Genomic DNA, 23,974 nt, shown 5'->3' with positions numbered 1-23,974 from the left:
TAAATTTACTTTAACATACTGCCGTATAACAATATGATATATCTATATCCATATATATTTTTACTTTAATCTATTTCACAGACATTTGAAATACCTTTATCAGGAATCTACATTCCAGAGGTGACTGCAAACATTAAAATCTATACCAAGAACTTTGTGAGTCATCATAAGGGACTTTAGCAATGTTTCATTGACAAATGAGTGATGCTCATATGTGGCAGTCTAGAAAGACTGTATGGGTGTCACAGCCCTCGCATGAGCAGAATTTTGGAATCTGGTAGTCCTGGCAGCCAAACGCCCATGGAACAACCCTCTGTTCCAGCACTGTCCCATATGGTAGCTGTCAACCACAAAAAGCCATCTACATTTAAATATAAAATAATTAAACATTCAGTTCTTTAGCCACACGAGACACATTTCAAACATTCAGCAGCCACACGTGCTGTCGGCTGCTGTCGGATAGCGCAGCTACACAGCGCTTCCACCATCACAGGCAGCTCCATTCAGCAGAAGCACTCTAGGCCTAGAGCTCCACGGGTCTCGTGTGCGCCCTCCTCCCACACAGGAAGACTCTGTTGTCTCATCTGACTAGAAAGCTGACTGATCCTACAGTCACAACAACAATGCATACTCTGTGAGTATGAACTTCACCAAACTTAGGACAGGCTGTACGCTTGTTTCGTATCTACTTCTTAATAAATTTTATAAAGTGGAAGAAATAGTCTGACTTGTTTTCACTGGAACCACATCACCCAGCAGTGACATTACGCAGGAGAGGATGTACAGCCCCTATCTACTTCTAACTAACAGAGGCTACTGATGTTTACCAAAAGGAACTGACAAGTGTTAGATGCTAAATTGGCTTAGGTTAGTTTACAAATCTGTCAGCCATTTTATATTTTCCAAAAAAATTTTAAGTGAGTGTATTATGAGGTATGCATAATGAACTATAAAAGCATTTTTTTAGACATACCTGCGAAAATAAAGTCTAGAAAACAGTAGAGGAAAGTAGGTAAAAAGGAGTCACATTTATGATTAGAAAAACAGTTTTAGCAGCAACGTAAGGAGAAACTAGAAAAGATGAGGCTTTAACATTAAATCAGATGAGAGATCATGAGAACCTGAACTAAGGCAGTACCTAACAATATGGAGGTGCAGAGCTGGGTCCTAGATATGCTCATGTGGTAGGAATTACAGGCTTTGTTGGCCAATTAGATATGAGAATTGAGGGAGGGACACGTTAAGGTTGACTGTAAGATTTCTAGTCTGGTGGCCTAGGTGGATGGGGATGTACTGTCCACTTCAATTCTCACAGGTTCCTAAAACCTTAACACCTCCATGCCTTATTTCAGACATTTTGCTTTGACTGGAATATCCTTTTCCTATCTTCACAACTGGTCCTAAGCTAACTTTCTACCTGTGACTTCTCTGAAACTATCCCCCAAATACAAACAAAAATTCAGTCACACCAAACTACATGAGGGCCTCTACACTTAATCTCTACTTTCTATGTTTTCAGCTACGCTAGGCCCTCTGCCTCAAACGCCACACTCTTACCTGTCCACCTCGCCAATCTCACACATCCCTGAGGGCCAAGCTTCTATGTTCCAACGTTATAGTGTTCCTAACTTTATTCTAGTTCATAAAAGTTTGAACTTTCTTTTTGATACCATTATTATTATCAAAAATGTTCACATCTGATAAACCAGTCAGGAGCCAAATAACCTTAAAGGTTAAAAATACCTTTCTTTTCCATTTTCTCTTTCACCTTCTTTTCTTCTCCTCCTACTCCTTTTATCTGCTCTTTGGTACCAGAAGACATGGCTGTTATTGGCACAGACTGTATCCCATTTTCAGAAACTGGAGAACCAGCTTGTAATGAAGGACCAGATGGGAATGGTATTTGTTTCACTGATACAGAAAATAAAACAGACAATGTTGTTTATATTAAACCAACACACAAGATGAAAATTATAGAACTGTGAGTCACAAAAACGAACTCCTTTTAAAAGAGAAACGCACTACATATGATTATCAAGTCTCTACTGTCTGAGATTATAAAAAGGCTACCAAGACATTAAGTATATTTTAACCATGATAAAAAAATAAATGCAAGATTTTCATTTAATCACTAAAAACTAAACTAAGAAAATTATAGATAACAACAATAATAGCTAATATTTATGGACTTACTACGTCCCAGATACTTTTCAAAATGCTTTATATGAATTAACTTGTGTAATTCTCACGAACACCCTGAGCACTAAGTCCTGTTCACATCTCCATGTACAGATGATCAGCCTGAGTCACAAGGAAAAGAAGACGTTGGCCGTCACGTGCAGTGAGGAGGGGCTAAGAACATACACTCAGGAGTCTGTCTCAGAGACGACACTCTCACGGTTCGGCAAGACAGCACGGTTCTCACTCAGATTTTCTTTGATACTGAACAATCAACTGGGAAGGAGGTGGTTTAATAATAGTCATTTCTACATTAGAATTAATGGAGAGACAGCATTACTTGTCCATAATGCTACTTAAAAAAACAACTTTTTAAAAAAGCAAAGAAAATTCCTCAGCAATGTTAAAAACATTCTTATAAGCCTAGTGAACATGGAAAAATATAGTCTTGTAAAGGATTTTGATGTGGCTTAGACACAACATTCAGACCACTTTTCTGAGGTACTTTATAAGTTTCCTGGAGGCTACTTCTTTTAGTAAGGTGAGGCTCCAACTATTCCTACTTTACATTTCATTAGACAGAATTCAATACTTGAATTCAGACTGTTGACTTGTTTCAGCACTTCTCTAATAAGATCAGAGTTTCAAAGTCTAATGTTTCAGGGCGATCTTCTAGAACCGGGAGAAATGGAACCATTCTCACACTGCTGATACTTGAACTGTGTGCGTAATGCAGTACCTGCATTCCAAACCTCCTAGTCTTAGAAAACAGCAACCAGCTTGAAACTTTCCGTTCACAAACAATATTCTCTCTAGTTGACAGTTTTAGGCATACATTATTGATTTTTCCTTATTTTTATTTAGCTAGGAGTAGAGTTCATACTACAGCATTCAAAATAATTCACTGACATAATAATGGTTAAAAGGAAGTAGAAGAGAGGCTTTCACTATACTTGGGCCTCCCTAACTCATCTAGGAAGGAGTTTCCATAATACAATCAAATCTCTTTCCATGTGGTACTTTGAAATTATAACAGAACTGTTATTATTCTTATTATTGTTTTCAAATAATGTAAATTTACCTAGACAGCTTTAAAATAATTAAATAAAATTTTTAATTTTATTTACAACATAATAGTTAAAAGGATAATTACCTGCTGACTTGGAAAACCTAAAAATTATATGATTTCAGGCAAATTACTTTATATCTCTAAACTTCAATTTCCTCAAATATAAAACAAGGATATTCGTATACACATAACTTTAAGGATAAAATATGTAATATATGGGAAGCACTTGGCACACAGTACCTGGCATACAGTAAAACTTAGTGAATCTGAACTACACAATATTATGGCGTATTTTCAATACTATTCAGTAGGGACAGTGATGATCAAGCTGAAGTACAGCACAGAGAGTAAAAGCATAGGTTTTGAACCCCAGCTCTGCCACTTTTTGCATGACCTCAGGCAAGATTATTTGCCTCTTCTAAAGTCTCCATTTTCTCTTCTGTAAAGGAAGACGAATGCACGAGAAGGGCTGCTGTGAGGATAAAATGAGAAAGCAAGCAAATATGTAACTTCATAAGTAATAAATGATATAATAATTATTATTATAAATCAAAACAGCCTATCATTTCTATATTTAATCACCTCCATTTCGAATTTCTGCCTGAATTAGCTCTTGTTTCAATTCTTCAATTTCTTTCTTCAATTTAGCATTTTCCACTCGAAGTTTCTTCTCTTCTCTCAAAGTTGCCTGCAAAACTAGGATCAAGAAAATCCAGTTAAGATATAGCTTTTTTCTAAAAGGTTTCTCATGAATACTACTTGGAAAAAACATAGCCAGCATAAACATAGCTAGGATAACAGTAGTCACCAAATGTTTGGCCAGTTCCTTATATCAGTTCAGTATTTATTAAAACGACATAATATTTAGAAGACAAAAAAAGGGAGAAAATCTGTAAAATAATAGTGAAACAGAAAAGGTTTTCCTTATGAATCATTTTCCTAGCCTCTATAAAGCCTCTATGACAACTTAAGAATCTGGCTCAAAGTGTCAGTGACAGATAAACCATAAGAGAGACAAGTATTAGATACATTATTTTTTTTAAGTGTGAAATCTAATTATGATATCAAATAATAAAAAATTATTCTCGGGGCCGGCCTGGTGGCGCAAGCGGTTAAGTGCGCGCGCTCTGCTGCGGCGGCCCGGGGTTCGCTGGTTCGGATCCCGGGCGCGCACCGACGCACTGCTTGGCAAGCCATGCTGTGGCGGCGTCCCATATAAAGTGGAGGAAGATGGGCACAGATGTTAGCCCAGGGCCGTCTTCCTCAGCAAAAAAAAAAAGAGGAGGATTGGTGGATGTTAGCACAGGGCTGATCTCCTCACAAAAAAAAAAAAAAAAAAAAAAAAAAATTATTCTCATTTCTTTTTTTCTAGTCATTATCTTGTAAAAGTAGCTAACTAATTTTTTATTCCAAATGCCTCAAAAATTGAGCTGGTCAAACAGTCAACAAGTGAAATAACTTCAAAGACTGGCTCAAGGTACGTGTGTTAAAGGTGAGCAAGAGGGTATACAAACACCTAAAGGAAACACACTGATTCTCGGTGGGGTTGGCACTGTTCCCTAGGTGGGATTTTTTTTTTTTTTTTTTTTTTTTTTGGTGAGGAGATCAGCCCTGAGCTAACATCCGCCAATCCTCCTCTTTTTTTGCTGAGGAAGACGGCCCTGGGCTAACATCTGTGCCTATCTTCCTCCACTTTATATGGGACGCCGCCACAGCATGGCTTACCAAGCAGTGCGTCGGTGCGCGCCCGGGATCCGAACCAGCGAACCCCGGGCCGCCGCAGCGGAGCGCGCGCACTTAACCGCTTGCGCCACCGGGCCGGCCCCCTAGGTGGGATTTTAAAAACCTGCGGTAGTATTTCTGATTGTCACTGGCATCTACTGAGCAGGGGCCAGGATGTCAGATGTTCTGCAACATGTTAGATATTCCTGCAAAATGAAGAATTGTCTCACACCCTGCAGAACTGTACAGTTGTATAGGTGAAAATCCTGTTGATTATTTGAGCCTAGATCCTACTTTTTATATATAAACACGAAGTATTCTTAAACATTTTCATTATACTCTGAATTTCCTAATTCAGAAATCAAGTACCATGTAAATCAAGAGTAGACTGTACTTTGTTTTGTTCAGAGCTTTACCAAAGAACTATTCATCATTCTGAGTAAATCAAAAACATGACTGAAAGCTACTTCTGGTATCTTGAGTTCCCCACACAAAGGCAGACTAAATACACACCTGTATCAGTTGGCATTAGACCTGTCGCCTTCTTGGTGACTCCATGGATGTGAACCATGTAGCATGTGACCCTCTCATATGTCTGGCAGTAAGTCCTGCCTAAGTATTTACTTACCGAAATACACATTTTTATTATTACTACTATTTATAAACTACTTTCTTCTTAATGCTCCTCTATATTACATACAGGGTTAATGTATGTTTTGAAATTATGTGTACAGGTAGGTTATTTTATCTAAGAAGTGTTTTCTTTACAGGATATTAAAAGAGATTTTACAAAATATTTATTGTAAAATAGGCGGAACAGGACTGAGAACCAGCAGGATAAGCTGCCAAAAAATAATGATAAAGGTGAAGAATAAACATGCAACAAGTATAGGCAGGTTCTTTTTTTTCAAGTAGCAAAACTGAAACGCTAGTCAAGATGCTAAGAAGGGGCCACCTGTAGGAGAAAAAAATTCAGTTTATGACATACATTGTATCACAAAGAAACCTTGATCATCTCTAATCTCTTCACCTTACTAATGGAAAGAAATATTAAGAATTTTAAGAAAAATTTTTAAAAATTTTTAAAAATAATAATAAGAAAAAATGTTTAAAAAAACACTATGAAAAAGAAATAATTAAAACCGTATTTTAAAATTAAGAAAAAAAAGAATTGATAAGAGAAAAATATTTTGGAGAGTAACTATAGGATTTTATAAGCCATTCACAGTCTTATGTAGCAGAGAAAAGCATTTATTTCTAATAGTGATGGTAAAAGATTTTGGAATTTTCATTATGACATTCACTATTGAGAAATAAAATATACTTAAACAAACAAAACAAAAATCAACCCAAATTCTAAAAGCAGAAACTCAGATTTGATATTTTTGTACATAATATAGCAATTTCTAGGTATTGGAAAAAATGTAAAAATCATTTCAGAAAACGCTTTACTAGAAAGTAATTTAAAAGTATATATTATCTTCTATACAAGATTAGAGGAGATATTTGAGTTCATATTTGATTTCACCCAATTTTCTTCATTTTTAATCTCTAATTCTATACCAACTTATTTTAAACACTAATTTTCCTTTAGTCTTGAAATAATACATTGTTTTCTCTACATATCATATATTCACTATATACCAATTCTCATTTACCTTAATCCTAGAACATTCACTCAAAATTAAAATTTTAAAGGAATCTAAAAGTTATCATCAAGATGATGAAGTAATAATTTATGTGGTAAACCCATTTTTTTCTGCTGTCAACATATGAATTCATTTTAGCTATCTCCTTAGAATATTTTAAATTTTCTTACTTGCTTTCTCCTTAAGAAGAGCAACTTGCTGCTTAAGATATTCAATAATGTGATCTGCCTCTGCACCCTTCTGTTCCAATCTCTTCAGAACAGCATCATTGGTTGCCATTTTTGCCAAGAAACGGCAGAAAACCCTAAGTGAAAAAAAATAAAAGTGATAAATTTTCCTGTAGAAGGAATAAATTTATTGTACAGGACACTTGTGAACAAGCAGTCTAAAAGGAAAAACATTTTCTACTGTAACAGATCAATATGTTAGAAAAACACTTTTCCTATATAGAGCAACAAACCAAACAAAACACAGAAAAGTTGAATAGACTAACTTCTGAATCTGTTTAGAAGAGGAAATCAATTTTTTTCCTAAATGCAGAAAATATGTTATTTAACCAGATTTTAGATTGGAAAATTTGAAGGAAAGCTTTAAAATACTACAGAATATTATAACACAGATGAGAACACTAAGGGAAAAGAATAACAGTAAGCTTAACTAAGCTATAACTGAGTATCACACCTGTGTCCCCAAGTAAAGAACTGCTGAATTCTTTCTTTATATGTTACTACTACATATTTCTACTGTTTATTTAACTACGTATAATTTTAAGGAGGAACATGTAAATTAGGAAAGAAAAATATTAAAAGAAAAAGATCAACAATGAGGAAAACAATATTAATCATAAGCCTACTCAGAAATAATGTCAGTATATATACTGTGTCCTTTGTAAAACAAAATTATTAGAATTTTAATTTTATAATAATTCTTAGAAATTGGAAAACATCTGTCAAGGTGCATAAAAATGCATCTAAGCAAACATTCTGAGATTAATTCATCATGTTAAAGTTTAAACTGCCAAATATTAAGACAAATAGTCACAATGACAAACGACAGGGTTAATCATTAACAATACTACGAATTGCTCTTTTTTACCTGATTAACATCAGTTTATCAAAGTATAACAAAGACACAAGCATTGCTGAAATCATTTTGATTTTAAACAAATGATACACACTTAATAAATGGTGAAATTTTTTGATAAAGAAAAAATTGGCTAATAATGGACAAATAATATAAGATTGTTTCAAATTTTGATATTATATTATATATATATTATAAAAGGTATAAAAATAGAAAATGAAGATATCACCTTTTAAATTCTGCCAATTTCTACCAAAGTAAACACAGAATGCCCTGTTGTTGTTCCTCAAGTGTTTGCAAAACCAGGAGAAAAACACAAATGGACATACAAAAAGTTAAAATAAAAAATCTGTTCTTCTGAACTTTTATATCCTAGTTACAGCATTCTTTTAGTTTAATGTCTTTCTATTTTAGTCTAACATAAGTAATGACCAAATATATTCAATAAGTGAAATAACAAGTATTTGATTTGGCATAATTTGTAACTTTTCCTTCCCTGGTAAAGAAAAATTTGATGAGTAATACTAAAATGAATGTGAAATTAATGATACATTTTAGAAAAAATCCTAGTAACCTAGTAGCCAGTATCTTAACTGATAAGAAACAGACTGACTTAAGTGTAAAACAGTTTCCACGAACTGGCCCACAGGTCGAGTCATCTCACACACACTGCCAAGCCGCTGCTGAAGCACACGAGACTCACGCCCTGACCCACACAAACACAGTCTCAAACTAAGACTCACGATCATTTGCAAAATAGAGATCATAAATCCTAGCATAAGAGAAAAAAATATACATAATTTTACTATGTTAAAAAAATCTATTAACTACCTGCAAAATACAGTTATAAAAGTGAGTTAAATAAACTATGACTTTTGTAATACATATTGAAGCACAGGCATAAGGTTAGGAAGAAAGAATGCCATGTTTCAAAACATAAAAACACAAAGGAGCTGAATACATTACACACATATACACAAGCACTAAGAGGAAACAATGTGATAAAGGGCAGTGGTAAAACTTTGAATGATATGATAAAAAACTATAAATGAGAGAAAATCAGAACAATCCTCAAAATCATTTTTGTCTAAAGATGCTAAGAGACTAGGAAATATAAAATGAAAAGACTTGCCATCCCAGTTTTTGTGAAACCAAAATATTATCATCACAAACTGAAAATACAAAAAGGATTATAGCTAGTTAAGACTAGGTAATAATTTCAGTTTGGCAGAGAGGGTTTAACAACCAGCTATTAAATTTAGTTTGAACATTTTAATATGTAAACTACATGAAAGTTTTTTTTCAATAAAATGTTCAATAAAAAACATATCTCCCTGCCCCATATAAAAGGAGATAATGGGTTACTGAAGAGCAAGTCAAATGGCTACCTACCTACCACGCAAATACAAAAAAAGCATGTATTTTTGTATAAACTTTTAGATAATTCTTATGCTTGAACTTTAAATACTTCAGGACACTAATTTGCTATATATATACATCTATATATTTTATATATTTATTTAATTATACTATATAAATATATTATAAAATAAGTATAATCTAAATACGTGGCTATAAGTTTACAAATACTTGCTTAGATTATAACTGCAAATTGGCAAATAATTTTAAACTGCAAATTGGCAAATAAAACCAGGACTGAGAAATGTATATCACTTGAAATATTTAGTAAAAATGAATTTATTTTTTAACCAAATAATTGAATAACAAAACATGAGACACAAAGAAAAAAGAGAAAGCATGTTAGTAATAAAGAGAAATGTTAGTGGAAAACACATATTTAGGCCACAAAGTCTTAAAATACTGAGAATAGAGAGGGATGACAGTGATCCGACCCAACCGTTTGTTCTTTGGGGTCTGGTCCCATCTCTAGTCTCTTGGGATTACAAACTGTCACCACACAGATCAGGGACGCTCCTGTGTTCCAGAGTTAACAGTGTTAGAAACAACTGAATGCGAATGCCTTTCAACGATGCAAACAGACTTCACCACTCCCTGTTGTCTGCCATTTACACTAACTGCCAGGTCCCTATAAATAACTCAAGTTCATGACCCCTATAGTCCCTATTTTGAGCCATGTGCTGGGTTTACAGTAGAGACCAAATTAAACACAACTTTGTACTCACTAAACTTCAGACAAATGGGGGAAACACAGTAAACTGGAGAAATTTTTTTAAATGAGGTTATATTTAGGGCAACAGTGCTAGTTTAACAACAACACTGCTTAAAGCTCAGACAAATCTTTTTATCATTCAACCCAGTGCTCATTTGTATGACAATGGTTCCACAGTGATTTTCAATTTTACATTGAGTACTCCCTGAATTTCAACACTTGAAGTTTCCTTAGTCTCCTCTGAGCTTTTAATATGCTAAATATGCATAGTTTCTCACAGATGATAATATAAATAATAATAATAGGTAATATTTGTAGAGCATTTATATGAGCTGGCTAAATGCTTTACACAGATCATCTATGAATACTGTAACTATCTCCATTACACAGGGAAGAAAACTTGAGTTAAAATTAACTTCCGCCTCAAGTCATGTCGCTAGTTAGTACATGAGGACTGAAACTTAGGTCTGTCTGATTCTGGAGTTAGCTCTTTTAATGCCCAAGCTATAATTTCTCTAAAGGATATAATTATGAAGCATTTCCCAATGTATTTAACTACAGAATCCTAACCAAGGAACACCTATTAACATTTATTAGAACTAGTATTCTCTAAAACAGTTGGGAATGCTGGTTTAGTCTGTGCTAAAATTTAAAAAAAAAATGATTATGAGATTAAAATAGATAAAATACTTAATCGCACGCATAGTAATTACAAATATAAAACATTTATAGAGAAAAAAGACACAGAGAACAGCACACTAGTATGTTCACTGTATTTGGATAGTGAAGAGTCAAGACTTTTTTTTTCTTTTTCCTTTACTAAATTAAAAAATAATAAAATGAACATAATTTTTATGACAAAAAGCTTCTGAGAAGTATTATCTAAATTATTCTACCCCTTCACAATAATTTTGTTCTTCTCAACATTCATCATATTACATCAAACGTAAAAAGCCATTGTAACATGCCTCTAATCATAAAGGTTTCATAAAAGCTGGAGCTGATTTTACCAAATACATGAATTGAGACTACATCTTAATCAATGAAACACACACATAAAAGATTATTTCTGAGAATTCTATCATTTCTAAATGGCTCACCTTTACTTCAGCAATCTCCTCAGTTGTCCTCCCCACTCTAATTCTGAATTGACAGTAATTTATTTTAAATAACAAATCCCCTGCCCCAGGCTCTCAAAGTTAGGAACCAAATACAAACAAATAAGGTATTGCTTTGAAATGAAAGTTTTAAGTGCAGATTTTCAAATTTACTTTATAGTATAGGAACTCTACAAAAATTTGAGAGTGTCTCTCTACTTCCCAAAACCCTAATTTCACTGTTTCAGAATTGCAATTAGGAAAAAATTTATATTCTTCCTAGACACTTGAAGTGCTGTATTTTGTCAAATCTAAGATGCCATCAATTGTAAAATGGCTCCAATCATAAGATGCTCTATTATTTTATGTACCATTAAGAAAAAATCACGGCTGATTTAACTAACCCAATGCTTTCTTATCACCTAGTTGCATCCTGTAAATTTAGCCCTATTTTCATCTTATACACTCTTGTTTCTCTGTATTTCTGCATACATAGTAATTTTTCATTTTAATGCTAAATCATCTTTTAAAGGATACTTAAAATGGAGAGTAAACTCAACGACTACATACCAGCAGTACACCTAACTGAACTGATGACAGTATTAACAATTATGACCAAGTTTGCTTAAGAGTGGCCACTGACAACTATGTCACAACTGCCACTCAGTCTAGAGTGGTCTAAGACAACAATTATAAAATATATCACTATTTCAGAGATACAAATATGAGAAAAATGCATATCAGAATTAATAAACTATAGTAATTGTAATCTCTTTTTTCTCTCTTCTCCTACCATCATCCCTATTCTTACCTTTCAAACGTCTTTCCTCCGTTTGCTTCCTAATCTACCTGCCAAGTTACCCCACTCTGAGAACATCTTTATTAGAGGGCTATGCATGTGGTACTTTTTAGAATTAGGTTAAAACTCCTGCTAGGATTTAAAATGTGTCAAAAGCCAGAATTTTAAAAATGGTAAATAATAAAATTAAGTATTCTGAGAAAAATGCAGCCCAAAGACTCTCAAAATATATAGCAGAGGCAACCAGCAGTAATTCCAGCGCCAGAGATCTTTTAGCAACTTTTGCCAAAATATAGAAAGAAGATCTATCCTCAACAAAATACTAGCAAATGGAATACAACAATACATTAAAAAGATCATACACCATGACCAAGTGGAATTTATTCCAGGGATGCAGGGATGGTTCAACATCACAAATCAATCAATGTGATACACCACATTAATAAAATGAAGAACAAAAATCACATGATCATCTCAATAGATGCAGAGAAAGCATGTGACAAGACACAGCATCCATTTATGATAAAAACTCTGAATAAAATGGGTATAGAAGGAAAGTACCTCAACATAATAAAGGCCATATATGACAAACCCACAGCTATGATCATTCTCAATGGAGAAAAACTGAAAGCTATCCCTCTAAGAAAAGGAACCAGATAAGAATGCCTACTGTCACCACTCTTATTTAACATAGTATTGGAAGTCCTAGCCAGAGCAATCAGGCAGGAAAAAGAAATGAAAAGGATCCAAATTGGAAAGGAAGAAGTGAAACTGTCACTATTTGCAGATGACATGATTTTATATACAGAAAACCCTAAAGAATCCACCAAAAAGCTTTTTGAAATAATAAATAAATACGGTAAAGTTGCAGGATACAAAATCAACATACAAAAATCAGTTGCGTTTCTATACATTAACAACGAAGTAGCAGAAAGAGAAATTAAGAATACAATCTCATTTACAATTGCAACAAAAAGAATAAAATACCTAGGAATAAACTTAACCAAAGAGGTGAAAGATCTGTACACTAAAAACTATAAAACATTGTTGAAAGAAATTGAAGAAGATACAAAGAAATGGAAAGATATTCCGTGCTCTTGGATTGGAAGAATTAACATAGTTAAGATGTCCATACTTCCTAAAGCAATCTACAGATTCAGTGTAATCCCTATCAAAGTTCCAACAACATTTTTCACAGAAATAGAACAAAGAATCCTAAAATTTATATGGAAGAAAAGACCTCAAATAGCCAAAAGAATCCTGAGAAAAAAGAGCAAAGCTGGAGTGTCAGTGAATCACACTCCCTGATTTCAAAATACACTACAAAGCTATAGTAACCAAAACAGCATGGTACTGGCACAACGACAGACACAGAGATCAATGGAAAAGAATCGAGAGCCCAGAAATAAACTCACACATCTACGGACAGCTAACCTTTGAGAAAAGGAGCCACCAAGAACATACAATGGAGAAAGGAAAGTCTCTTCAACAAATGGTGCTGGGCAAACTGGACAGCCACATGCAAAAGAATGAAAGTAGAACATTATCTTACACCATACACAAAAATTAACTCAAAGTGGATAAAAGACTTGAATGTAAGATCTGAAGCCATAAAACTTCTAGAAGAAAACATAGGAAGCATGCTCTTCGACATCGGTCTTAGCAACATATTTTCAAGTACCATGCCTGACGGGGCAAGGGAAACAGAAAAAATAAACAAATGGGACTACATCAAACTAAAAAGCTTCTGCACAGCAAAGGAAATCATCAACAAAACGAAAAGACAACCTAACAATTGGGAGAAGATATTTGCAAACCATATATCTGATAAGGGGTTAATCTCCAAAATATATAAAGAACTCATACATCTCAACAACAAAAAAACTAACCCAATTAAAAAATGGGCAAAAGATCTGAACAGACATTTCTCCAAAGAAGATATACAGATGGCCAACAGGCACACGAAAAGATGTTCAACATCACTAATTATCAGGGAAATACAAATCAAAACTACAATGAGATATCACCTCACTCCCGTCAGAATGGCTATAATTAACAAGACAGGAACCAACATGTGTTGGAGAGGGTGTGGAGAGAAGGGAACTGGCATACACTGCTGGTGGGAGTGCAAACTGGTGCAGCCACTATGGAAAACAGTATGTAGATTCCTCAAAAAATTAAGGATAGAACTACCATACGATCCAGCTATTCCACCGCTGGGTATTCATCCAAAGAATGTGAAAACACCAATGCGGAAAGATACATGCACCCCCTTGTTCATTGCGGCATTATTCACAATAGCGAAGACTTGGAAGCAACCTAAGTGCTCATTAAGGGAAGAACGGATAAAGAAGACGTGGTATATATACACAGTGGAATACTTCTCAGCTATAAAAAGGATGAAATCTGGCCATTTGTGACAACATGGATGGACCTTGAGGGCATTATGCTAAGCAAAATAAGTCAGAGGGAGAAAGTCAAATACCGTATGATCTCACTCATAAGTAGAAGATAAAAACAACAACAAACAAACACATAGAGACAGAGATTGGATTGGTGGTTACCAGAGGGGATGGGAGGAGGGCAAAAGGGGTGATTAGGCACACCAGTATGGTCATGGATTGTAATTAGCCTTTGGGTGGTGAACATGATGTAATCTACATAGAAATTGAAATAAAATGATATACACCTGAAATTTAAAAAAAAGAAAATTGAATCCATTGAAAATAGAAAACAAAAAGAAAGAAGATCTAAAACTATGATTTTTGTGAAAGTTTGTATTTATTCGTTTTGTTTTTTTTTAGCATGTGGTCAGGGAATAAATTCAAATTCTAGTTCTGTCACTGATTAGTTGTATGAATTTTTATTTTTTTTCAATTTTAAATTTTTTGAGGTATAATTGACATAACATTATATTAGTTTCAGATGTACAATATGATTCAATATTTGTATATATTACAAAATGAGCACAATAGTCCAGTTAACATCCTTCACCATACAGGGTTACAAAATTTTTTTTTCTTGTGATGAGAACCTTCAAGATCCACTCTCCTAGCTACTTTCAAATATGCAATACAGTATTATTAACTACAATCACCATGCTGTACATTACACCCCCATGACTTATTCATTTTGTAACTGGAAATTTGTATTTATTCTTGACTGTTTTCCTTTATTCACCAGAGAGCCTTCTTCCTCTTTACTAATGAGGACACAAGGGGTCCTGGAGGGTTTAAAGGATAGCTATAAGGGGACAGTCCATGTATTTCAGATACTATGGCCATTAACACAGAAAACCTTTCTGTCCAGTGAAATTGCATTAAATTTAAAAAGGGGTATGTCTAGGTCTCTCATGGCCCTCTTACTACACAACAGGGTCATCTGTTACCTGGTTCAGATTTTCTTCAATAGGATTTAACTAGCCCTTTCCACCCACGGATGCACTCACCACTATCTTTCTCCCATTTTTTATCTAAGAACACAGCTAATACTAAGACCCACTATGGGCCAGGCACATTACATACATTGCCATTCAACGTTTACAACCTTGTGAGATAATATTTCCACTTTATAAACTCGGAGAAAGCCGAGTTTAAATCCATTCAAATATCAAATGGCAAAGCCATGATTTCAACTTGTGTTTGTCACTCCAAACCTCACACCACAATTCATTTTTAAAGTGTTCCCCAACCCAATTAAAGAAAATTAACTCACCATCCATTAATACTCTCCCATTTCTAGATTAAGAACACTAAGATTCTGACTGGCCATTTCTTACCATCCCTAGTCAAGCCACCATCATCTCTCCTCTGGGTTACTGCAAAAGCCTTCTGTCTTTCTTCCCCCGTCCCCGTCAGTCCTTTCTCCACAGCAGCCAGAGGGATCCTTTTAAAAAGGAAGTCAGATTACCTCATTCCACTGCTCAAAACCCTCCAACGGCTTAGATGCCCTCAAGATCCTTCATCGCCTGTTCCTGCTCTCTCTCCTTTTGTCTCCGGCTTTAACCCCTTCACTCAACTCTGACCCACATGCTTCCTCACTGTTCAGGAGGGTTTCTGCTTCACGGCCTTTGCAACGGCTGGTCCCTCTGCCTAACTGCACTTCCCCAAGATATCTGCATGGTTAATCCTCACCGTCAGCTCCTTACTCGGAAGTCACCTTTTCAGTGAGACCTTCCCTGGCCACACTGAAATTTCAACCTACATCCAACTCCCCTGCTGTATTATTTCTCTCTTCAGCACTCATTACGACCTAAAATACGGTATGTTTTTCTTAATTGTAGTTAGTATGCGTCTTCCTCAATAAAATACGAACTACAGGGAAATGGGAATTTTGTCGTTATTGCTCTTTACCCAATGCCGAAAACAGTGTCCGGAACATGGTGGGCGCGGAGCAACTACTTGCGGAATGAATGAATTCCTTCTCCCCACCCCAGTCCTTTCACACACACACACACGCAAAAGTAAACACGTTTGTGACTGTCTTTTCCTGCAGCATCCTTTCCCTCGGCCCCTTCTAAAGGCCGCAGGCTCTTCCCCACTTCCTCATGCCACGACTGGCGCTGGCGTGAGCGACTTCCGCCGGCACGCGCCGGCCAGGTGCTGTCTCCCGCAGGCGGGGAAGGGAAAGGGGCTCCTCGATCGCAGCCCGCCCACCCCGGGACCCTCTGCGGACACACTCACATTGACGGGCGGCCAGCGACGCCGGACAGCCTCCGTCCAGAGCAGGCAGGGACGGCGCCCGCACACGAGGGCGGTGAGAAAGGACCCCACGAGGTAACCCCGCTAAACGCCTGAGCGCTCCACAGATTCGACTCCAAATTCTGTCGCCCCTTCCTGTGCGCAGCCACACCCCGCTGCCGGTCTTACTGGGCCAATAAAGGCAACCCCCTGTCTCTCCTCCTCGGTCGCTACATTTTGTAGCCGGACGGGGCAAGGGGCAAGACGCAGGACGTCGGGGTCTTTCCTCAGTTTGCGTCGCGGGCTGTGAGGTCAGAGGAAAGGGCCCGGCTGAGTTGAGGGGGCGGGGGGTGGCGCTGTCAGCGGAGCGGGCCGGGCTGGCGTAGCCGCTGGGTTCCGAGCTGGGAAGGTGGAGGGCTTAGCTCGCAGGCAAAGGGCAGCTCTGAGCCCCCGGCGCTCCAGGAGCCGCGCCTTTGTAGAAGCGCCTGCCGGGCGGGCCGGGCGCGCTGAGCAGCAGCGGCAGCGCCGGCCTCAGCGCCGGCCCCTGGTCTTGGCGGCCGCTGCGTCCCCCGACGCAGAGGCAGGTACTCGGGCTCCCGGTTGTCGGCATCGTAGTGGGTGGCGCTGGTGGGAGGCAGAGGCTTGTCCGCAGTGAGAGGGGAGCCGGCCGTGCGGCTGCCTGCTGCGGAGGGCAGTCCCCGTCCCCGCCTCCGCCCGCCTCCCCTGGGGAGCCCTCGGGACTGTGGGCGGCTCTGTGGAGGGCACCACTGCGTCACCCCTCAAGGGAGGCTTGACGAGGAGGTTAGGGGATGTGGCTTCGGCTCTCTGTGACTCACCGGAGACGCGAGCTCGCGCTTTGGTTCCTTTTTGGTCTTCAAGGGTTTAGTCAAGCGTTGAGAGCTAACATTCCCTTGTGCAGTGGGGGAAAGGGAACAAGTGGAAGGACGTTCCTTTAGAATTGTCAGTGGCTGCTCTTCAAGGCCTCTTGTTCCTGTTTTTATTTGGGACAGAGACAACTTTTTGAGGGCAGGTGTGCAAAATGAACTAGTATTCGCTTGCTGACGAAATGTGTAAGCTGTTTTATTCATGATGAAATCTGCATTTTTTTTGCCCTATTTTTGACCTTCTTTTCTTAAGTCATTTCGACTTCAAGTTCTTTGAGGGCAGACGTTGTGTCTTGTTCGCTGTCGTTGACCTGGCAGCTGGAAAAACATCTGACTTAAAATAGGAACTTCAAGATATTTGTTGAATGAATGCATTTTCAAACCCAATTGCTTACTTACATTGTTGGTTTTCCTCAACTCGTGTCACCTCAGCTGTCTTTCTCATTGGCTTTCTCCCACTCACCAAGTGTGAGCACGTCTGTGTGTGTGTATTTTTTGTGTGAACCTTTTTATGTGCACCCATCTCAGACAGTTGAAGCAGAACACTGATGAAATGTTTTATGCCGACTAGTGTTTTATTTTTTTGATCATTTGCATTTCCTTTTTTTGGTTACTTGATTTTTAGCTGTCTAAGTGATAGAGGCATCTAGTTAAAAATTAAGTAGTATAGTATAGAGAGATTGCATAATAAAATGCAGCAGTTCAGTGTCTCCCCTCCCGCCCTCAGTCCTGTTCTTCACAGATAAGCACTGTTAACTTCTTCTGATTTTAAGTTGTATGTTGAATAAGTTAAACTGCTAATTCTGGTGTGTTTTTTTTGTGTGTGAAATTTTTGTTGTACATTATTGTTTATCAGTCACCATGTAAGTGCATCCCTGCACCCCTTGTGCCCACCCCCGACTGCCCTAGCCCCTGGTAACCACCAAACAGTTCTATCCGTCCATGTGTTGGTTTATATTCCACATATGAGTGAGATCATACAGTGTTTGTCTTTCTCTTTCTGGCTTATTTCACTTGACTTAATACCCTCCAGGCCCATCCTTGTTGTTGCAAATGGGATGATTTTGTGTTTATGGCTGAGTAGTATTCCATGGTATATATATACCACATCTTCTTGATCCAATCATCAGACGAGGACACTTGGGTTGCTTCTACTTCTTGGCTATAGTGAACAATGCTGCAATGAACATAGGGGTGCATAAGCCTCTTTGGATTGTTGATTTCAGGTTTGTTGGATAGATACCCAGTAGTGGGATAGCTGGATCATAAGGTATTTCTATTTTCAATTTTTTGAGGAATCTCCATACTGTTTTCCATAGAGGCTGCACCAGTTTGCATTCCCACCAGCAGTGGATTAGGGTTCCCATTTCTCCACAACCTCTCCAGCATTTATTGTTTTTTGTCTTGGTGATTATAGCCACTCTAATGGGTGTAAGATGATATCTTAGTGTGGTTTTGATTTGCATTGCCCTGATGATTAGTGATGTTGAGCATCTTTTCATGTGCCTGTTGGCCATCTGTATATCTTCTTTGGAGAAGTGTCTGTTCATTTCCTCTGCCCATTTTTTGATCGGGTTGTTTGTTTTTTTGTTATTCAGTTGTGTGAGTTCTTTATATATTATGGAGATTAATCCCTTGTCAGATATACGGTTTGCAAAGATTTTTCCCAACTGGTGGGTTCCCTGTTCATTTTGATCCTGGTTTCATTTGCCTTGTAGAGGCTCTTTAATCCATGAAGTCCCATTTGTTTATTTTTTCTTTTGTTTTCCTTGTCTGAGGAGACATGGAATTCATAAGATCCCTTTATGGCTGATGGCGAGTAGTGTACTACCTATATTTTCCTCCAGGAGTTTTATAGTTTCAGGTCTCACCTTCAGGTCTTTGATCCATTTTGAGTTAATTTTTGTGTGTGGTGAAAGAAGGTGGTCTACTTTCATTCTTTTGCAAGTGGCTGTCCAGTTTTCCCAGCACCATTTATTGAAGAAACTTTCCTTTCTCCGTTCTATATTCTTAGCTCCTTTGTTGAAGATTAGCTGCCCATAGATATGAGGTTTTATTTCAGGACTGTCAATTCTGTTCCATTGATCTGTGTGTCTGTTTTTGTACCAGTACCACGCTGTTTTAGTTACTGTCGCTTTGTAGTATGTTTTGAAGTCAGGGATTGTGATGCCTCCAGACTTGTTCTTCTTTCTCAGGATTGCTTTAACTATACGGGGTCTTTTGTTGCCCCACCTGAATGCTAGTATTCTTTGTTCTATTTCTGTGACGAATGTCCTTGGGATTCTGATTGGGATTGCATTGAATCTGTAGATTGCTTTAGGTAGTATGGACATTTTAACTGTGTTTATTCTTCCAACCCAAGTGCGTGGAATATTTTTCCATTTCTTTATGTCATCATTGATTTCTCTCAGTAATGTCTTATAGTTTTCATTGTATAAGTCTTTCACTTCCTTTGTTAAATTTACTCCTAGATATTTTATTCTTTTTGTTGCAGTTGTAAATGGGATTGTCTCCTTGAGTTCTCTTTCTGTTAGTTCGTTGTTGGTATATAGAAATGCAACTGATTTCTCTAAGTTGATTTTGTACCCTGCCACCTGGCTGTAGTTGTTGATTATCTCTAATAGTTTTCCAATGGATTCTTTAGGGTTTTCTATATAAGATCATGTCATCTGCCAACAGCGAGAGTTTCACTTCTTCTTTGCCTATTTGGATTCCTTTTATTCCTTTTTCTTGCCTAATTGCTCTGGCCAGAACCTCCAGTACTGTGTTGAACAGGAGTGGTGAGAGTGGGCACCCTTGTCTTGTCCCTGTTTTCAGAGGGATGGCTTTCAGTTTTTCCCCGTTGAGTATGATCTTGGCTGTGGATTTGTCATATATGACCTTTATTACGTTAAGGTACTTTCCTTCTATACCCATTTTGTTGAGAGTTTTTATCATAAATGGATGCTGGATCTTGTCAAAAGCCTTCTCTGCATCTGTTGAGATGATCATATGGTTTTTATGCCTCGTTTTGTTAATGTGGTGTATCACATTGATTGATTTGTGGATGTTGAACCATCCCAGCATCCCTGGTATAAATCCCACTTGATCATGGTGTATGATCTTTTTAATGTATTGCTGTACTCGGTTTGCCAATATTTTGTTGAGAATTTTTGCATCTATGTTCATCAGGGATGTTGGTCTATAGTTTTCCTTCTTAGTATTGTCTTTGCCTGGCTTTGGTATCAGGGTGATGTTGGCCTCATGGTATGTATTGGGAAGTGTTCATCTTCCAATTTTTGGAATAGTTTGAGAAGGATAGGTATTAAGTCTTCTTTGAATGTTTGGTAAAATTCTCCAGAAAAGCCATCTGGTCCTGGACTTTTATTTTTTGGGAGGTTTTTGATTACTGTTTCAATCTCTTTACTTGTGATTGGTCTATTCAGGTGCTCTATTTCTTCTTGATTCAGTTTTGGGAGGTTGTATGAGTCTAGGATTTATCCATTTCTTCTAGATTGTCCAATTTGTTGGCATATATTTTTTCATAGTATTCTCTTATAATCTTTTGTATTTCTGTGGTATCTGTTGTAATTTCTTTTTTTTCATTTCTAATTTTATTTATTTGAGCCTTCTCTCTTCTTTTCTTGGTGAGTCTGGCTAAGGGTTTGTCAATTTTGTTTATCTTCTCAAAGAACCAGCTCTTTGTTTCATTGATCCTTTCTACTATTTTTTTTAATTTCAATTTCATTTATTTCTGCTCTGATTTTTATTATTTCTCCTTCTGCTGACTTTAGCCTTTGTTTGTTCTTCTTTTTTAAATTCTGTTAGGAGTAGTTTGAGGTTGCTTATTTGGGCTTTTCCTTGTTTGTCAAGGTGAGCCTGTATTGCTATGTTTCCCTCTCAGGACTACTTTTGCTGCATCCCATATGAGTTGGTATGGTGTATTTTCATCTTCATTTGTCTCCAGATATGCTTTGATTTATCCTTTAATTTCATCAATGATCCATTGGTTGTTTAGTAGCATGTTTTTGAGCCTCCACAGCTTTGTCACTTTCCTGGTTTATTCCTTGTAGTTGATTTCTAACTTCATGGCATTATGGTCTGTAAGGATGCTTGTTATGCTTTCAATCTTCTTAAATTTGTATAAGCGTGCCCTGTTTCCCAGCACATGGTCTAGTCTTAAGAATGTTCCATGCACACTTGAGAAGAATTTGTACTCTGCTGTGTTTGGATGGAGTGCTCTGTATATGTCTATTAAGTCCATCTCATCTAGTTTTTTGTTTAGGTGCATTATTTCCTTATTTATTTTCTGTCCGGATGATCTGTCCATTGATGAGAGTGGGGTGTTAAGATCTCCTGCTACTACTGTGTTGTTGTTAATATTTCCTTTTAGGTTTGTTACTAGTTGCTTTATGTACCTTGGTGCTCCTGTATTGGGTGCATATATATTTAAAAGTGATATGTCTTCTTGGTGGATTGTCCCTGTTATCATTATATATTGCCCTTCTTTGTCTCACATTACCTGTTTTATCTTGAAGTCAACTTTGTCTAAGTATGGCAACACCTGCTTTCTTTTGTTTGCCATTAGCTTGGAGTATTGTCTTCCATCCTTTCACTCTGAGCCTGTGTTTGTCTTTAGAGCTGAGATGTGTTTCCTGGAGGCAGCATATTGTTGGGTCTTGTTTTTTAATCCATCCCACCACTCTGTGTCTTTTGATTGGAGAATTCAGTCCATTTACATTTAGGGTAATTATTGATATTGGGGGCTTGTTGTTATTTTATCGCTCTTTTTCCAGTTCTTTTGCATTTCTTTTGTTTCTTGTCCCGTGTGTTTCAGGCTACCAGTTTAGTTTGGTAGTTCTATATGGGGGTTCTCTTAGTTTTCTCCTTCTTTATCGTGTGTGATTCTGTTCTGATTATTTGGTTAGCGGTTACCATGAGGTTTGTATTAAAAATCTCATGGATGTGTGATAGTCCATTTTTTGATGGCCTCTTATTCCCTTAGACTAAGTCCATTCAGTCCCTTTCCTCTTCCTCTTCTAAGTTATTGTTGTCACATCTTATTCCTTCTTGTGTTTAACATGATAAGGTTATATTTATGCTTGGTGCTTACCTTCCCTTGATCTTTGGTTTTATATTTAAGTATTTGCTAATCTATTTTGATAGAGGACTGCAATTTTTCTGGTTTTGTTGACGTATTTTCCTCCTTGTTCAAAACTTTGAACCCCCTTTCTCTTTTTTTCCTCAGGGATGAGGGCCTTCTTGAGCACTTCTTGTAGTGGAGGTCTTGTGGCAATGAACTCCCTTAGCTTTTGTTTATCTGGGATAGTTATTATTTCTCCATCATAACTGAAGGATATTTTTGCTGGATAGAGTATTCTTGGCTGAAAGTTTTTGTCCTTCAGAATTTTGAATATATCGTTCCACTCTCTCCTAGCTTGTAAAGTTTCTGTCGAGAAATAGGCTGAGAGCCTGATAGAAAATCCTTTGTATGTTAATTTTTTTTGTCTAGGTGCCCTCAATATTTTTTCTTTGTTGTTGACTTTTGCCAGCTTTACTACTATATGCCTTGGAGAGGGTCTTTTCATGTTGATATATTTAGGAGATCTATTTATTTCATTCACTGGTATTTCCAGCTCCTTCCCCAGGTTTGGGAATTTCTTAGATATTATTTCTTTGAACAAGTTCTCTGCTCCTTTTTCCCTCTCTTCTCCCTCTGGAAGATCTATAATCCTTATGTTGGAGTTCCTAATTGAGTCGGATATTTCTCAGAGAGTTTCTTCATTTCTTTTTAGTTTTAGTTCTTTTTCCTCCTCTATCTGGAGCATTTCTGCATTGCTGTCCTCCATATTGCTAGTTCTTTCCTCCATATTGTCAGTTCTGATGCTTAAGGCTTCCATATTTGTCTTTATCTCCTCTATTGTGATTTTCATCTCTAAGATTTCTGATTGGTTTTCTTTACAGTTTAAATCTCTTTTGTGAAGAAACTCCTGATTTCATGGAATTGTCTGTGTTTTCTTGTATTTCATTAAGCTTTTTTATGATGGCTATTTTGAATTCTCTGTTGTTAAGGTTATACATTTTTGTGCTTTCCAGGTTGACTTCTGGGTGCTTGTCGTTTTCCTTTTGGTTTGGAGATTTAATATATTTTTGCATGGTGCCTGTCGGTGTTGGCTTACTTTTCCTCATAGTGAAAATATATGGTTGCAGTTTCCTCTTGCTGCCTCTGGGTGGGGGTCAAGGGCTGTCTATTCTGGCTGCCTCAATCCGCAGGCACTCTTGTCAGCCCCTGGCTGATCTGAGGCGTGGCTGAGTAGAGGCTGCTGGGGCAAAGCATGGGAACAGCTGGAGCTGGAGCGTGGGAACAGCTGAGACTGGAGTGCAGCTAGGCTGAGGCTCGGGTGCAGGTGGGTTGAAGCAGCTGCAGCTGAAGTGCCACTGGACCAAAGAAGCAGGGTCTGGAGTGCCGCTTGGCCAAAGAAGCTGGAACTGGAGTGCACTGGGCCAAAGAAGGAAGAGCTGGAGCACCGCTGGGCCAAAGAAGCTGTAACAGGAGTGTGCTGGGCCAAAGAAGCTGGAACTGGAGTGCGCTGGGCCAAAGAAGGAGTAACTGGAGCACTTCTGGGCCAAAGAAGCTGGAACTGGAGTGCGGTGGGCTGAAGTTGCTGGTGCCAAGTCAGCTGGAGCCTGAGCACAGGCCAAGC

The 23,974-nt window shown here is 37.5% G+C and overlaps 2 protein-coding genes across 4 annotated transcripts in view; one reads left to right on the top strand and one right to left on the bottom strand.

Annotated features, from left to right (window-relative positions):
- The window catches only part of AIMP1 (aminoacyl tRNA synthetase complex interacting multifunctional protein 1), a 30,943-nt gene extending 14,327 nt beyond the window's left edge, over positions 1–16,616 (bottom strand). Inside the window, exons 1-4 of the mRNA XM_058549869.1 lie at positions 16,411–16,616; positions 6,789–6,922; positions 3,830–3,943; positions 1,744–1,911 (exon numbers count right to left, since the gene is read on the bottom strand). Of these exons, the coding sequence (XP_058405852.1) occupies positions 1,744–1,911; positions 3,830–3,943; positions 6,789–6,922; positions 16,411–16,412 (418 nt within the window). The 5' untranslated portion in view covers positions 16,413–16,616. The remainder of the gene's footprint in view (positions 1–1,743; positions 1,912–3,829; positions 3,944–6,788; positions 6,923–16,410) is intronic.
- A 153-nt stretch (positions 16,617–16,769) lies between these two features.
- Positions 16,770–23,974, top strand: part of TBCK (TBC1 domain containing kinase) — a 211,753-nt gene continuing 204,548 nt past the window's right edge. For 2 of the 3 annotated variants that reach the window (XM_058549864.1, XM_058549862.1), the window contains exon 1: positions 16,770–16,991. The gene's annotated coding sequence lies outside the window, so the exon portion shown is untranslated. The remainder of the gene's footprint in view (positions 16,992–23,974) is intronic. The other variant, XM_058549863.1, reaches the window with a different exon arrangement.

This window comes from Diceros bicornis, chromosome 11, assembly GCF_020826845.1.
Source record: "Diceros bicornis minor isolate mBicDic1 chromosome 11, mDicBic1.mat.cur, whole genome shotgun sequence".
Taxonomy (NCBI): domain Eukaryota; kingdom Metazoa; phylum Chordata; class Mammalia; order Perissodactyla; family Rhinocerotidae; genus Diceros; species Diceros bicornis.
This window is presented reverse-complemented; position numbering and strand designations above follow the sequence as displayed.